Source organism: Mustela putorius, unplaced genomic scaffold, assembly GCF_011764305.1.
Source record: "Mustela putorius furo isolate JIRA1106 unplaced genomic scaffold, ASM1176430v1.1 tig00537293_pilon_pilon_pilon, whole genome shotgun sequence".
Taxonomy (NCBI): Eukaryota; Metazoa; Chordata; class Mammalia; order Carnivora; family Mustelidae; genus Mustela; species Mustela putorius.
The window spans coordinates 1,015,472-1,030,674 of record NW_025422431.1 but is presented as its reverse complement, the minus strand read 5'-3'; the positions used below and the strand labels follow the sequence as shown (position 1 = coordinate 1,030,674).

Below are 15,203 nucleotides of genomic sequence, written 5' to 3'. Positions count from 1 at the left end.
CTAACTGCGGGGAGGAGGGAAGCTGAGCCCTGGGTCAGGTGAGGGGATCTGGATGGAGCACCCCGAGGCTGGGGAGGAGGATACCTCAGTGGCCGGGCAGACCGGCAGGAGGGGGCCCACGCCCAGTCCAGCTTTCCAGCAGGTCCCTCTGGCTTAGCAAGTGCGCCAGTTGGCGAGGGGTAGGCGGTGGCCCAGGAAGCCCCAGGCTCAGCACTTGAGCTGAGCTTGAGAGTCAGGCCTGGCATAGAAACCTCGGGGGCGGCCGCTTCCCTGCTGCTGTCTGGCTGGGCTGCAGTGGGGTGACCTCGGGCCGTCTGGTGTGACCCATGCTGACAACCACAGTGTCCCTAACGGCTACCCCTGAGTGTGCCAGGAGACCCCAGTTTGTAACTGTCCCCTGGTTTGCATCACCTTGTTTGCATCTCATCATGCTGCTCGAGAACCGGGTCCCTGGGGGCTAGGGGCAGGGGTCAGGCTGCTCAGACAAGGCTTTCCAGGCTGTCTCATGGAGTTGGGGGTGAGGAGAGGGGATGCACAATAGTGAAGTCCTTAAAGGGCTCTCTGATCTTCCAGCCATTAGCTGGGGATAGCATGGCCCCGTACGTGTAACACGCCTACCACACAGAAGGAGCTCACGTGGCATTGTCTGAAGCTGGGGGCTTCCTCAGTCTCGTGGCATTCCTGCAGTCTTTGTCCTCATTAGCTGGCACCTGAGCACCTGTGTCCTCTGCCCTGCCCCTTTATTTTTGAGCAAACGAAGCCTTTACCCCTCCTCTATCTTGGCCCTCCATCCTTCTCCAGCGATCGAAGCAGAGGGATCCTTGGCAGAGGGCAGGGGCTGGGCAGAGGTCAGGGTAACCTGGGAGCCCTCCTGGAGGTCCCAGATTCAAGGTGTCCCTTCCAACCTCAGGCAGCCCCAGAGGGTGACCCCCATTCCAGCAGACCCCTTATTTGCAGGTTCACCCAAGAGCAGTGTACTCCAAACACTATGAACAGGAGAACCCAGATAACGTTTTTTTCATTGAAAGAAAGCTGATCTACCCCTTTCCTGCCTCCATAATAAGACAAGTTGCTTTTGAAGTCTATTGATTAGGAAAATCTAGAGTGACTAAGAGACACTATTGATTTGATGTCACTTGGACATGAATACTGTACAGTCACAAGAGCGTGTGAATGTTGCTGAGTCTTCTCTATCCGTAAAACGAGGGGATGCGACCGACATTGATTAGTTCTCTGGTCCTTCCACACTGTGTGATGATGGGGCTTGGTTTATTTTCTCTCTTCCTGAGGTGCACGCCTCTCAGGTAAGACAGACTGGCATCCTCAGGAGCTATCTTAAACTTCTAGGTAACAGACCACCTCCTGTTTCTTGCCCAGGCTCTTCCCTTCCCGATCTTACACTAAGGTGTGCAGTAATCATTGAATGAGTGGGTATCTGGGTATCTGGGTGGATGGGTGGGTGGACGGACGCACGCATGAGAGGAGAATGCTGGTCCTTGGGCAGCCCGCTCTGTGTGCACCAGCGCTGCTCTGTAGACTTCTGCCACCAAGCAAGCACTGGGCAGAACAGCAGAGGGTGGCAGGCTTAGTAGTAAAATGTTTCACCAGCCGCAGGGTCACAGAGCCCCAGGGGCAGCCCGGAAGGGTGAGGCGGCTTCAGAGTGCTGGGTGTCCTCAGCTCCATTCTTGTTCTTGACTCCTCAGAGCCAAGACCTTCAGCCCTGCCTGTCAGAGACAGGTCTGCTGCCCCCGTGAAGCATCCCCTGCCTTCATCTCAGTCCGCTCCTACACTGACAGCCTTCTCCTTCGGCCAGGCCAAAGAAACCCGCCCCTCGCTCCAAGACGAGGACCAGAAGGAGAACAGTACCAAGGTACCTGGAAAGTGAGGGGAGGAGAAAGTGGGGGTCAGAGTGGACCACTGGCCGAGCACAAGCCTGTTTGAGGAAATTTATAAATGTGGGGCCAGTTTGAGGAAGGCAAGAAAGAGCCCTGAGTCAGCTCCCTGGGCGCTTAAGACTGGAACCTGAAGATGGTTTGGGGGTGAGGAGCGAGGAAAGGAAGAGAAACAAGAGAGAGGAAAAGAAGGATGGGGTGGGGGCGAGGGGAAGGGGAGTATAGCGGGGGGCTGAGGGAGGAAGGGAGGGCACAAGGTCACCTGAGGTTCGGAAGGAAGCAGGATGTAGAGAGTGGAGAGGAGCTTAGGGGAACCAAGCCCAGTAATTTGAACCAGCACCCAAGATAGAAACGGAGAGGCAGCTGACTCGGGCAGATCAGCCAAAGGCTCTGCTTGACAGGCTGGCAGACACCTTGCGCTTCTAAGGTGACCTTGATCCAGATGATTCTCTTCCCTGGTCTGGATGTGTTTACTAACACTTGAAGAGTCACTGCCGTGGGAGCTCCGGGCTCAGTCTCTGAAGCGGAGATGGAAGCGTACAGGAAACATGCCTGGAAGGGCCGCTGGGCACCTGCGCTGTGTTAGGGTCCAGGGACGGTGACGATGAGGTCCGGGCATGGCAGCCCTCCCTCTCCAGCCAGGGCGTCAGAGCCTGGCATGAAGGAAGAACAGTTCAGGGCTGGGAGACGACCCCACTTCCCAGCCCCCCTTGGCCGCTCACCCCATGGCCAGACCGAGGACCTTGTGACAACTTCTCCCCAACTGGCATCTCGCTTTGAAGCACCCCCTTCGCTCGCCACCCATGTCCTGTTCGCCTAGTTTCGTCCAGCCACACCCCGGCCCCAGCATTTCTAACTGTTCTTGCATCAACAATATCCTCCCCGGAATCAGACCATTCCCATCAGCGACTTAGCTCTCTGTGAGTTCTTTTGTCTAAAAAAATAAAACGACTGCTTTGTCTCCACACATTCTGTCCGGAGTCCACTGCAGTCGGGTTTGGGTCCCACTGCCCTCGTGGAAACTGCCCATGTCAAGGCCACCGATGACCTCCAGCTTCCCACGAGCAGCACAGCTCAGTCCTCTTCTAATCGCCACCCCTGTCAGCAGCTTTGCTGTTTCGTTCTTCTTGAAGTCCCCCCTTTGGGAGGGAGGCGAGGGGATGGCTTCCTTCCTAGTTTTTCACCCCATCGGATTTCGTTCCTTCCCAGTCCTCTTAGCTGACTCCTCATCTTCTTCCCCTCTACATGCTAGAGGCCCCAGAGCTTGGATCTCTGGTCTCTGACCTATTTATCTGACCCCCTCTGACCTGTTCTGGTCCATGGCATTGAGTACCATCTGTATTCTGAGGACTCCCAAATGTCCCTCTCTGGCCCTGACCCTCCCCTGACCTCTGGGAGCAGTCAAATTTTGTAAATAAGTAGGTATTAACTGATACTCTGCATTTCCATTTAGGTATCTAATTATATTTCCAACTTAGCTCATCTAAAACTCAGCTGTTGAAACTTTACCCCCCAAAGCTCTTTCCCCAGTAAATAGCAAGAAAAGGCCACTCCAGCCTTCCAGCTACTCTGGCCAAAAATCTTGGGCCCGCCCCTGCCTCCTCTTCCTCATATATGAGCAGAAGCGGTGGGCTCTGCTTCTGGGACCTGTCCACAGCCAGGCCTTTCTGTCATCCTCATTCTCGCGATGCTAGTGCAAGCCCCACCACATGGAGACTCTTGGCTCTGTTCTGCAACTTTTTGTGAGTCTTAAATTATTCCCAAATATAAAGTTATTAAACAACAACACTTGGAGGGACCCTTGTCTCCCAGTGAAGTCCAATCAGGTCACTCCTGTGTTCAGAACCTCAGTGGTTTTCTGTGTCCTTTAGAGGACATGTCTGACCCCTCCCCATGGGCCGCGGGGCCCCGTGCACTATGGCTCTGCCCACCCCTGCCACCTCTGACCCCGTGTCCTCTCATCCTCTGACTTGGGGTGCTCCAGCCAGTGTCCTCACCGCCCCCAACCGTGCCCAGCACCCTCCAGCCTCAGGACCTTTGCATTCTCTTTCCTCTGCTCAGCACCCATCTCCCCTAGAAATCTGCATGGCTTCTGCTCCCTTATTCCATCCATGTCTCTGCTTCAATTCCCCCACTCTGGGAGTCCCTCTGGGCCTTCCTACCTAAAATGGAAGCCCTGGCCACCCTCTGTCCCTCCTTCTGGTACATATGGCCTGACATTAGAAATTGCTCTGTTTGCTGTCTCCCTGCTCCATGGCGGCCTTCCGGGAGCAAGTTCTTGGTCGTTTTGTTCCCTCCCAGAAGAGCGATGGCACGTAGGAGCCACTCACACTCCTAACAGAATAAATGCAGGTACAGAAGACACTGGTGGGTCCTCAAGGTAACAGAGTTTGCCTTGACCTTCTGCCAGATCCAGGTGACCATCTCCAAGTCTGCCCAGGAGAAGATGCGGCTGAGGCAGATGAAGGAGATGGAGGTGCTCCAGAGGACAAAGGAGCTGGAGAGGGAGAGGGAGCTTGCTTCCCAGAGCCTGGCCTCCCGCAGAGTCCTGATGAAGGAAGGTACCTGGGCGCCTGGGGGCAGGATCCCCTCAGGCTGGGGAGATGTCTTGGCCAACCCCTAGATGAGAGAGGGTTTAGCCACAGCTCCTGATGCTCCCCATCTGGACACTGGACTGGGAGCCACTAATGGGCCCACATCCAGAGGAGGACTGGGGCCAAGGACAGGCAGGACCAGCGCCATTCTAGGACTTCCTCTGTCTCCACAGGCCTCCTTCCCCTCCGGGGCAGTGGGACCATGTCTGTGCCCACAGGACTGAGCAGCCCCCGCAGAAACATCGGTGGTATCCTGAGGAAGCGGGCCAACCGGGCCTCGCTGCCCAGCATCCCTGTCAGCAAGCGGGAGCCCAGCTTTGCCCGCCATGCTTCAGGTAGGGCCCGGCCAAGTGGCTGGGGGACATGTGTCCGTCTCGCTGTGCAGCCTTGGGATGCTTTGGGGTATGGAAAGGTGACCTGGGCCACTCTACTTTTTCCCATTACCTGTGTTAGAGTAGAGGGCGGCCTGAGGTGTGATCACCCTGCCAGAGAACGAGGGATAGTGTGGGAGTCAAAAGTATCAATGGGCCAGACTAGGGGTCTGGGGAATTGCAAATGGAGTTACTGGTAGAAGGGCAGGTGTGCCCAGCCCAGGACATGTCCTAGAGGCCTCACCAGTGCACCAGGACCAGAGATGATGGGGAGAAGCATTCCCGAAAGTGGCTGGAAACATCGGGAAGAGGAAGAGAGGGGTCTGGGAAGACCTTGAATTCCTGTAGCTTGCCTCGTGAAATGCCAGGGTTGGATAGGGCTGATTCCCGCCGGGGATCCCAGGATCCAAAAGTTCTGTGGGATGGTGCCAAGGCACACAGAGGCTCTGACCCCATTCTACCAGAGAAGCTTTGATTTTGCCTCATTTTTTAATATATTGGGCACCCACCTGACCTTTCAGTTGTCAAAGATTTTGCTACTAAAGAACATTTGAAAACAACCAGTCTGGCTCTTGAGTTTCTTTAAGCGTGGGCTGTGGTGGGACTATAGTGAGAGAACAGAACATCATTTTAGTGCCAGAAATAATACTGACTCATCCTTCTTTTCCGTTCTCTTTCTGTCCCTTTGATTCTGTCAAGTAGAAAGTCTGAATTCAGTGTCAGTCGTGAGCAGCCCTTTCAGGCTTGGAAATCTGCTTTTTAAACAAAGAGATCTTCCTTCCAGCTTGAGTCATCTGAAGCTGGTTACAATTTGATCACTGGAGTTTATAATGTCCTTTTATTTTTATTGCAAATATCCTGTCCTGTGACAAATAATATTTGTTTGCCAATCATGGTAGTGACATAGATATCCCTTTACGATAAACTTATTTAAGACTTTGAAAAGTGGATTGGCTTGACGAAAAATGCCATTAAATAAAATTACAGGTAATTAAGAGACATGGCAAGAGGTCATGAAAGTGGTGATTGAATGGTGGGTACTCAAGAGATAATGGTCTGTATAATCTACCCCACTCATTTTAGAGTCAACAGAACTGAGACCCAGAGACCCAAAGTCACCTGAATTTACTTAAGGTGATGTTTGCCCACGGGGGCTAAGATTTTGGCTAATGGCTCTTGTCCAATGGCAAAGCTGAAAAGAAAATCCGGGAATGAGGTCTTTTGGTCTTGGCTTTAAGTAAAGAATTGCCCTGCCTAGGACCTGCTGTGTGGGCTGCCTGGACCTTCATGCTGGTGGAGAAGAGAAGTAGCCAGGAAGCGAGGTGTGGCAGTGATAGCTCTGGGTTCAGAGGAGACCCCTTTGTCATGGCTCTGGTGATGGAGATGCTGAGGGGCTGTGGGTGGGGACCCCCGCCCCAATGTGCCTCTGAAGCCTCGATGATGTGTTTTGAGCACTGGAGCAGATAGATGGCTAAACTCCCTTCCTGTTCCACTAGGATTTTATGATTCTAGCACCTGTCCCCATAGAAGGGGAGCCTAGAAAGCATGACCTGAGTTTTAAACAGCATCCCTGCTTGTTGGCAGTCCCTGCCACATCTCGACCACACTGCACCCCCCTTAGCTGCATTGTCTCTTTCGAGCTTTCACTGTCCCCTCTTCTTCCTTTGGGCCACGTCCCTGCCTTGACCGTGGGTGACTTCACAAAGGATAGAGAGTGGGGAGGGAGGAGAAGCCGGTAACACAGGCTCCTGGGTGGGGATGAGGTTAGGACACCACCCATGTGAAGAGGGGTTCCCTCCTTGCAGACTGACAAGCATCACCCAACCACAGATAGGGCACGGTGGGCTTTGTCATGCGGCATCAAGCAGCGTATCACAGGCGGGCTTGTTTAGAACCATCAGGATGGCAGGGCTGGGGTGGAAAAGGCCAAAAAGAGCTAGAACTTTCGGAGGTGTCTGCATCTCCGCAGCAGGGGATGCACAGCCCTGCCCTCTCAGCCCTGGCCAGTCCCTTCGCTGAGCTCACCTCGTGTCAGGCCAGGCCTGAGTCTTCCTGTTGAAACATGCTGTGTTCCTTTTCTTTTCTGCGAGGGCAGCCAACTCATTACCTGCGGTGCTTACCTTGGGGTCTCCCGAGTGGGAAGAAGAGGAGGAAGAGTTGGATCCCAGAACCTTTAAGGAGTTGAGGCCTTTCTCGAACCCTGAGCTGGGGCTGATGGATGCTCTCCAGTGCTTGGAGAGCAGCGACTGGTGAGGGGACCCCTTCTCCTGACCCCCCAGCTGCCTGCCTCCCCTGTGGCAGGGGAGGGGTGGCAGGGGCACCCCTGGTCTGCACAGGGAGCGGGGCTCCTCCCTCCGCAGCTGCCACTGACGGGCCTGGAACTCGCTTCTCAGGCAGACGAAGGAGAAGGGCCTGCTAAGTGTCCAGCGCCTGGCTGTCTGTCATTCAGATGTCCTTGCTGGGAGGCTACACGACGTGTCCTTGGCTGTGACTGGAGAGGTGAGGCCACCTAGACAGCCTGTGTCTGTGTGCTGTCCCCACCTTGCAGGGCAGGCAGTCCCCCCTTCCCAGGTGCCACAGCTCAGTGTGGTTCACAAGGCAGTCACGGAGGGGCCATGGCTTCCTGGAGCGTGGTATCCCCTGCTTATATCTTAGCCCTTAGCCACAGACGTGGGAGGTAGCCGCCCATGTCTCAGACTGGAAAACTGGGGCTTGGGGTTTCCTTGTTTCTAATCTCTGGGCATTGAAACAGGCAGAGTCCTGTAAGCCTGTTTGTCCCAGCCCTGTGCTGTCCTCTGCACTCAGATGCCTGACGAGAGGGGCTGGAATGTTTGGGGCTAGATCTCTAGCTTCAAGGAAGTTGTAACATTTCCCAAGGACTTTCTCCCCTGGGGCTGAGACGGGGGACACAGACCAGCCAGAGAGGCATTGAGATGCATTTTGCCATGCGTGGAGGCCAAGCCCCTTCTTGGGAATAGACTGTTCCAGGGGTGGGGATGAGGTTGAGTGGGGGACGGCTTGTGAAGACTAAATCCAACATTATTTGTAAAAATACTTTGAAGACAAAATGTTGCACAGATTTCAGATGTTCAAATTTTAAATTTCAGGTAGAATAAAAAACTGTGATGATAACAATAGCATTTTTAAAAAATCGGGACTGTTTTGTCCAGAGCTACTGCATGACTTTCGTTTCCAGCCTGGCGAGGCCTTGGCCTGCAGGGAGGTGGCGGTGGCAGGAGACCTTGGGGATGTGGTCCTTTCTTGGATGTTCTGGAGCCCTTGGCAAGGTCCGGCAGTCCTGGATGCTCCCTGTCCCATCTCTTTCCTAGGTCACCAACCTCCGCTCCAAAGTGTCCCGCCTGGCCATCAGCACCCTGGGGGCCCTCTTCCGGGCCTTGAAGAAGAACATGGACCAGGAGGCTGAGGAGATCGCTCGCTGCCTGCTTCAGAAGATGGGGAACACCAGCGAGTTCATTCAGAGAGCTGCCAACCGCTCCCTGGGGGCCATGGTGGAGAACGTGACCCCCGCCCGCTCCCTGGTGGCCCTTACCTCTGCAGGCATCTAGTATGTGGTGGCTTGTTGTCAGAGCGGTGGGTTGGGAAGGTAAAACATGAGGAAAGATCTGGGGCTGGGCGAGGAACAGGCAATTGGGGCGGGTCCTCACACATGTGGCTGGCGGGGAGGAAAACCCCTGCTTCCTGGTGCGCTTCTCTCCTACCTTTCTTGAGCCGGGCTGGGGATAAGGAGGTGAGCTCGGGGCACCTAAGCCTCAGCCGCAAGGGGAGAGCTGCTGTGTTCTGTTCAAGGCTGGGGAGTTCAGAGCGTCCGTGGTGACATCCCTCGAGACGGGACTGAGAGCCCGCCTGCGGCCTTCGTGCCTCTCCCAGGCGACGGGCGTTCTTTCTGATGAAATCAAGGTTGTGAGCAGAGCAAGGCCCACAGTCTCGTTCTAGCTCACACCTCTTTTTCTGGGAAGGAGGAAGGTGCTGGCCTACTGAGGGAACCTTTCTGCAGCCAGGTTTGCTTTTACCTTATTGAAAAACCCAAACTAAAGGAAAACCAAAACCATTTCCCAAAGCCTTTATCCCACGGGGCCACACCACCACACCCCAGAGGCAGTCGTGATACAGATGCAGGAGGCTTCTGGGAAAGACCCGAGGGCATGTGGCAGCAGCTGGCCAGCCTTCGCTAGCTGCCCTGCAGCCCGGTGGGAAGTGGGAGGGGCTCTGGAGTCATGTGGCCTGGGTTCACATCCTGGATTGTTACTGAACTCTGGACTCAGTTTCATCATCTGTAAAATGGGAATGATAAGGGTGCATACCTCCTCCAAGTGTGAGGGGTAAATGAATTGCTTCATGAAAGGGCACTCAGAGCTGTGCCTGCCTTTACTGTAACATTTATGGACCGTGCACTGTGGCTGCCACTAACTGGGGAGAAATTAACTATACTTTTTTCCTGGATTCCTCCCTTTACTCAGCTTCCTCACCTGCAAAAATGACACTAACAGTGGCATGTGGGGTCGAACAGCTGGCAGATGGAGGTGTTTGGCCGGGCGCCTGGCTCCAGGCTAAGCTCATTACAAGCTGAGGCAACTGATCATTGTTGCAAGAAGCAGGGTCAGGTGTCTAATGAACTGTGGCCACACAGGCCATTTGAAAAGGGTGACAAAGAAACAAGTGACATTCTGATGGGTTTCTCTTGTAAGATTTCAGGTTCTTCCTGTTAGGGTTACCAGATCACCCATGGATCCCTGTCTCTTTCCTGTCTCAGTTTACTTCAACAAACGCACAGTTAGCTCTCACTAAGTGTGGGCTTGTGCCTGGCACCCGCGGGGCACAGGATTCCACGGGGTAGGGAAGGAAGCTTGGTGCCAGCTTCCCAGGAGCTCCTTGCCTGCCGGGGAGCCCCAAGGGTGCACCTGTACTTCTCAGGGGACCAGGACAGCGCTAGCCCCAGGTAACATTCTGCCGAGGAGGCTGGGGAGGGCAGAGAAGGAGATGGGGGTTGTGTAGGATCTTTCTGGGTGGAGAAAAGTTGGGGAAGGCAAACACGGGCTCAGGAGACCCAGAGGTGGTGAGCACCTGTGTGTGTGCCGAGCACCACGAGGCTGTAGGCGCTCCTTCTTCCTTCTCGCATCCTTACATTGTCATCCTGGGTTCTGTGATCAGGACATGACTGCTCTTTCTTAGAAGATCCCCTGTGGCCCCATGAGAGATTTTGGAGCCCATCATGGCGTGGAGCATGGAGGCACAACTGTAGGTCCACGATTCCTGCTCTGAGCCAGTCCTTTGACTGGGATTGTATTTTTTTTTTTTTTTTCAAGCCACCGAAACCCCTTAGTCCGGAAATGCACTGCCGAACACCTCTCAACCGTCCTGGAGCAGATAGGCGCCGAGAAGCTTCTCTCCGGCACCAGGGACAGCACTGAGATGCTGGTGCACAACCTGGTGAGGCTGGCCCAGGACTCCAACCAGGACACCAGGTGATGCGGGCTCAGGGGTCCGGGGGCTCCTACCTGCCAGCCCAGGTCATGTAAGGCAACCAGCCAGCCCCAAGGGCCCTGGCCTGCCCAGCTTGGTGTGGCCATGGGAGGGACAATCAGACAGACCGCAGCTGGGTCCTTCCCTTATGGCCGCCATCCATCTCCCTCTGCCGGCATAGAGGAATGGCCAACACTGCCCGCCTCTGGTTCTCCCTCTGTCGCCGCTGCTCTCACTCGGTTCCTGACCCGCCTCAGCTCCATCCTCTGAAAGGCCATTCATTCTTCTCAAGGGTAGTGAGCTCATCACGCTTCCTTGTTACGGACAGCGCAGGGATTAAGAAGGATTAGGCCTCTGCTACCCTAGGTGGGGTGGACAGATAATAAACAAATAAATTATTAGGATCATTTCAGAGACAGGTAAGGGGTCTCTTAGAGAGAAAAGCACCACGGTGGAGAAGGGGTGACAGCGACTATGATTGAGAGTCGGGGGAGACCCTCCGGAAGAGTGACACTGGAGTTGAGAACAGATGGGCGAGCAGGAGCCAACTCACTGGGGGTCTGGGGTGTGAGGGTCCCAGCAAAGGAGATGTACAAAGGCCCCCCTGGATGGGAGTATGCTCGGGGCTCTGGGAGGAGGAAGGTGGGGCTGCATGGCGCCTGGTGAGTGCAGCAGAGCAGATAGGCTACGAGTGGGACAGGGCAGGACTCAGCCAGGCAGGGCCCCTTAGGCTGCGGTCAGGAGGGAGGATTTGGCTGGGGTGTGACCAGAAGCCACCAGAGGATCTTCATTCAATAGGAGTGCGAGGAGACATTCAACAGTGTGAAGCAGGAGAGCGCTGGAACCTGGTCAACAGTCTTGGAAAGCTAGGGTTAAGGTCCAGTCAATTACACCCATCAGTTCCTGGGACACTCTGGCCACAGGGCATCTGGTAATGTGCCTCAGGGGCATGTCCCCCCTGCCTGCCGGGCTTCCACACTGGCCGAGGGGCGCTCTCCCCACAGCAGCTGTGCTCACATATGTGCTCCCTGGCGGAGCCCAGGAAGAATGTCTGGGTGTATTCCTTGGGGCAGGACTAAGGTCAGGGGCCTGTGTCCTACTAAGTGGCCTGAGCATCATGGGGAGCTCTTGAGCTCACCGCACCCCTCCTGCCAGGCCAGGGCCCGAACCCAAGCGAACTTACAGTGTCGGGAGTTCTGATTTTTATTGATCCAATGGGTAAAAGTACCAGCTCATTATGATTTCTGAGTGTTTCTTCCCCCTGGTTACTAGAGTTTATGTGTCTTTTTTTTTCTTTTCTTTTCTTTTTAAAAGATTTTTATTTATTTATTTATTTGGCAGAGAGAGAGAGAGAGACAGCTAGGGAGGAAATCCAAGCAGCAGGAGTGGGAGTGGGAGAGGGAGCAGTGGTTTCCTGCAGAGCAGGGAGCCCAGTGTGGGGCTCGATCCCAGGACCCCAGGATCATGACCTGAGCTGAAGGCAGACGTTTAATGGCTGAGCCACCCAGGTGCCCCTAGAGTTTATGTGTCTTTGAATGTTTGCTGCCTTCTTGATTTAAAAAAAAAAAAAAAAAAAAAAAAAAATCTTTCTGGTGGTTCATTAGAGGATTGATCGTTGGGGAGGGGACCAGGAGGGAGGAGGGACACCAGACAGATGGTGACTCCCCCGTCCCTGCCAGGGGTGCTGGAGGCTAGCAGAAGGGAAGGGAGAGCTGGACTGGGGTGTCTTCTGAAGGCAGAGCCAACAGGATGTGCGTGGGGAGGCTTTCAAAGAGAAATCAAAGATGATGCTTGGGCTTTTAAACTGAACAATTGGGTAAATGACAGTGTCATTTACTGAAATGAGGAACATTGGTGGGGAACGAGAAGGTCCTGCTTGATTCCTTTGTAGTTGTTGGGAGGGGGATGGACATCGAGACCTACTGTCTCTCCAGCTGGAGTGTCCCCCTCCAGTCTGACCTGTCACGTTGCTGGCGTTGACGACATTCTACTTTCCTTCTTGGCACCTGTGCTCCCAGTATCTGTGGCCCTACAGTCCCTAGTTCCTCTCTTTCTCTGTGGCCGCCTCTCTGCCTGCTTGCCCTCCGGATGTAGATGGCCACAGGACTGTCTTCATTCTTGTCCTCCTCTTACAACTTTCCCTGAGTACTGTTACCACTTCCCTGTCCCAGCCACGGCAACTCTGATGCTTCCGTAGGGTCTCCCTCCAGCCTACCCCTTCTCTGAGCATCAGTGCTTCTCCTCTAAGGCCTCTGGAGGACCCGTTCCTGCTGTCAGATGTCCCGCTGTCATCTTCGGTACAGAGTTGCCCTAAATGAACCCACTGCCTTCTCCCCAAGCCTGTTTCTCTGGCTGTGTTCCTTCCACTGTTAAAAGTCGCTGTTATTTACTGAGTCATCTAAGATGCAGAGCAGGGACCTTCATACTGCATTGATTCTAAGACACACAATTCTCCCCACGTTTTAATATCTTACAATCAGAGGCGTCTCACAGTGGCTGCTGGCCATGCAGCAATTTTGATTTGGGTTTTACTCTCTGCACATTCTCAAACTCAGTCATTATTGCTCATAGCGTAAACCTTCAAATTGCAGTTTGCATCGTAGAAACTAAACTAGGAGCCTTTCTTTGCTCGTTAGCCTTTTATATTTATTTTAAGAAGTCACCATGGATGCTCTGTGGGGACTTGCTGAGTTTAATTGCTCCCTAAAATGCCTCAGAAATATTATGCTATTCCTCAGCATTGAAATGAAAAGCTATAGTATATGAGAAAAGGCACAGAACTAGAGTGATGGGATGTAAATTAGATATTAATGCAAACAGTCACAGAAGGAACAACCAAAACTCCACACTTCCTTACCGGGCAACCACCAAGTAGTTTAGCCAGCCTAAGGAAGGAGGGGCACTGCCCATGAGTAACATTATCTCTGTTTCTGAGATGATACACGAAAGTGTTGCTTTCCCAATGGGGCAGTGTCGTTGAATGCAATGGAAATTGCCAGTGCTTTCTATTTTTGTTTTTCCTCAGGGGAAAATAAATCAATGGTGCATTTTATAATCAATGGAGTCTTGGGTTGAGGGAAATATGACATAGATAGATGCTTCCTGCTTCACTCCAGTCAGCTACCAAGCCCTGCAGTTTCCACTTTCTTAGTAGGTCCTGAGTCTGACCTCCCGTTCTTCCTCCCACTCTATAGTCTGATTTCCGGACTTTATCGTCTCTTGCCTGGACTATCCTGGTGGCCTCTTAGCAGGTCTCCTGGCCCCCCACCTGCTGTCAGAGACATTTTCCATTAAGTGTGAGTCTGGTCATTCCGCAGCTTCCTACTATCTGCACGTTAAAGCCCAGCTCCTTCACATTTCCAGAAGCTGGGTCATACCTTCTCCCTTTCCTCTGTCGTATCCAGGCCCTGCCTGCTGTTTTCCAACTACACACCTGCCAACGTGACGGATTGTCTTGCCGACTCTGGAATGACCCCCCACCTCCACCCCCTTACTCCCTGATTCCATCCCACTTGGGAACTAATGTCAGGGTCACCTCTTCTATGAAGCCCTCTTTGATTTCCTCCCCCAACCACTGCTGTTTGCTATGTGGAGCTGACCACTCTCTCCCATACTGCCCCCTTGCCCCTTTCCTCAGACTTCTAGATGCCCCATACTAGAAGAAGTTAAGTACATCTTGGTATAGTCATCCAATGGAATAAATCCACTAAAAAGGATGACACGGGAAGATGATGAATGATGAAGTGAAAAAAAGCCAGAGGCAAGTTATATGTATATCTGGTATCAACAAAAATATTTATGCATCAAAAAGGCTACAAGAAAATGTGTAAAAATTAATAGTGGTTTTCTCTTGGTAATGGGGTTATGGATGATGTTTATTCCTTTATGAATCTAGTTTTTAACTGTCTTAATTAGCAATTATTGTCTTAATTAGAAAAAGTATTGAAAAACTCTTTTACTACAATTACAAAACCTCTGTAAATCTGGAAAGCGGATTTATGATGCATTTCTATGGCTGTTTCTTCATCCCTCTCTTTCTTCTGTGGCAGGTTTTATGGCCGCAAGATGGTGAATATCTTGATGTCAAATACCAAGTTTGATGCCTTTCTGAAGCAGAGCCTCCCGTCTCACGACCTACGGAAGGTCATGGCGGCTATTAAGCAGCGGGTGAGTTGGTGGCTTAAGCAGGTAGGGGTGGGGGTGGAGGGTGCCGGGGAGGTCAGAGCTGAGCCGGTCAGGGGAGTGGGTTGTGCATTTCAGAGATTTCATTTCACCCTCGACCCCTGCCTGGTGGGATAAGGGTGATTTCCTTCCCCTGTGCTTGGACCTGGCTCTGCCCCTCTCTGCCATTGTGCCTTGAGCCATCCTGGGTATCCACACTGTCTCCCATTGAATGGGGATCTTGACCCCTGCCATGACTACCAGTGGTCTGGAATGTTCAGTTGTGCCCTCAGAAGCTCTTGCTGTGGTCTAGCCCGGGGTGGCCTGCAGTTCCCTAGAGGGCCACCCCTGTGGCTCATGTTCCGTGTGCCTTTCTCCAGGGACTGGAAGATAGTGACGGGCTTCCATCTGCCAAGGGCCGCAAGGTATCGAGGAGTCTGGTGCTGAGTGAGAACGGGCTGCCCGGCGAGGACGGGTATGGCTGCTCTCGTCTCTCTGGGGCTCCACATCCAAGGCTGCTGACAGAGATGGCCCGCTGGCCCTAGGCCAGGGGTGGCTCTGGGAGTCTCTGTGGATCTGGGCTATGGCGGAGATCTAGTTGGGTCTGCAGCACTCATCAGTGAATTTGGTCTCAGGGAGACCAAATCCTGGATTGGGAAGCACTTGCCAGCAGAGGCTGGTTTCTGCAGTCCCGCAGAGTGGG

At 53.4% G+C, this 15,203-nt stretch overlaps 1 protein-coding gene across 2 annotated transcripts in view; it reads left to right on the top strand.

The window, feature by feature from the left end:
* Positions 1-15,203, top strand: part of TOGARAM2 (TOG array regulator of axonemal microtubules 2) — a 48,531-nt gene that overhangs the window by 20,620 nt on the left and 12,708 nt on the right. For both annotated transcript variants that reach the window (XR_006604885.1, XM_004777470.3), the window contains exons 10-18: positions 1,705-1,871; positions 4,304-4,454; positions 4,661-4,822; positions 6,954-7,107; positions 7,252-7,357; positions 8,188-8,423; positions 10,183-10,341; positions 14,389-14,506; positions 14,881-14,975. Coding sequence is in view for 1 of the 2 variants with exons in the window: in XM_004777470.3 (XP_004777527.2) it covers positions 1,705-1,871; positions 4,304-4,454; positions 4,661-4,822; positions 6,954-7,107; positions 7,252-7,357; positions 8,188-8,423; positions 10,183-10,341; positions 14,389-14,506; positions 14,881-14,975 (1,348 nt within the window). In the remaining variant the exon portion in view is untranslated. The remainder of the gene's footprint in view (positions 1-1,704; positions 1,872-4,303; positions 4,455-4,660; positions 4,823-6,953; positions 7,108-7,251; positions 7,358-8,187; positions 8,424-10,182; positions 10,342-14,388; positions 14,507-14,880; positions 14,976-15,203) is intronic.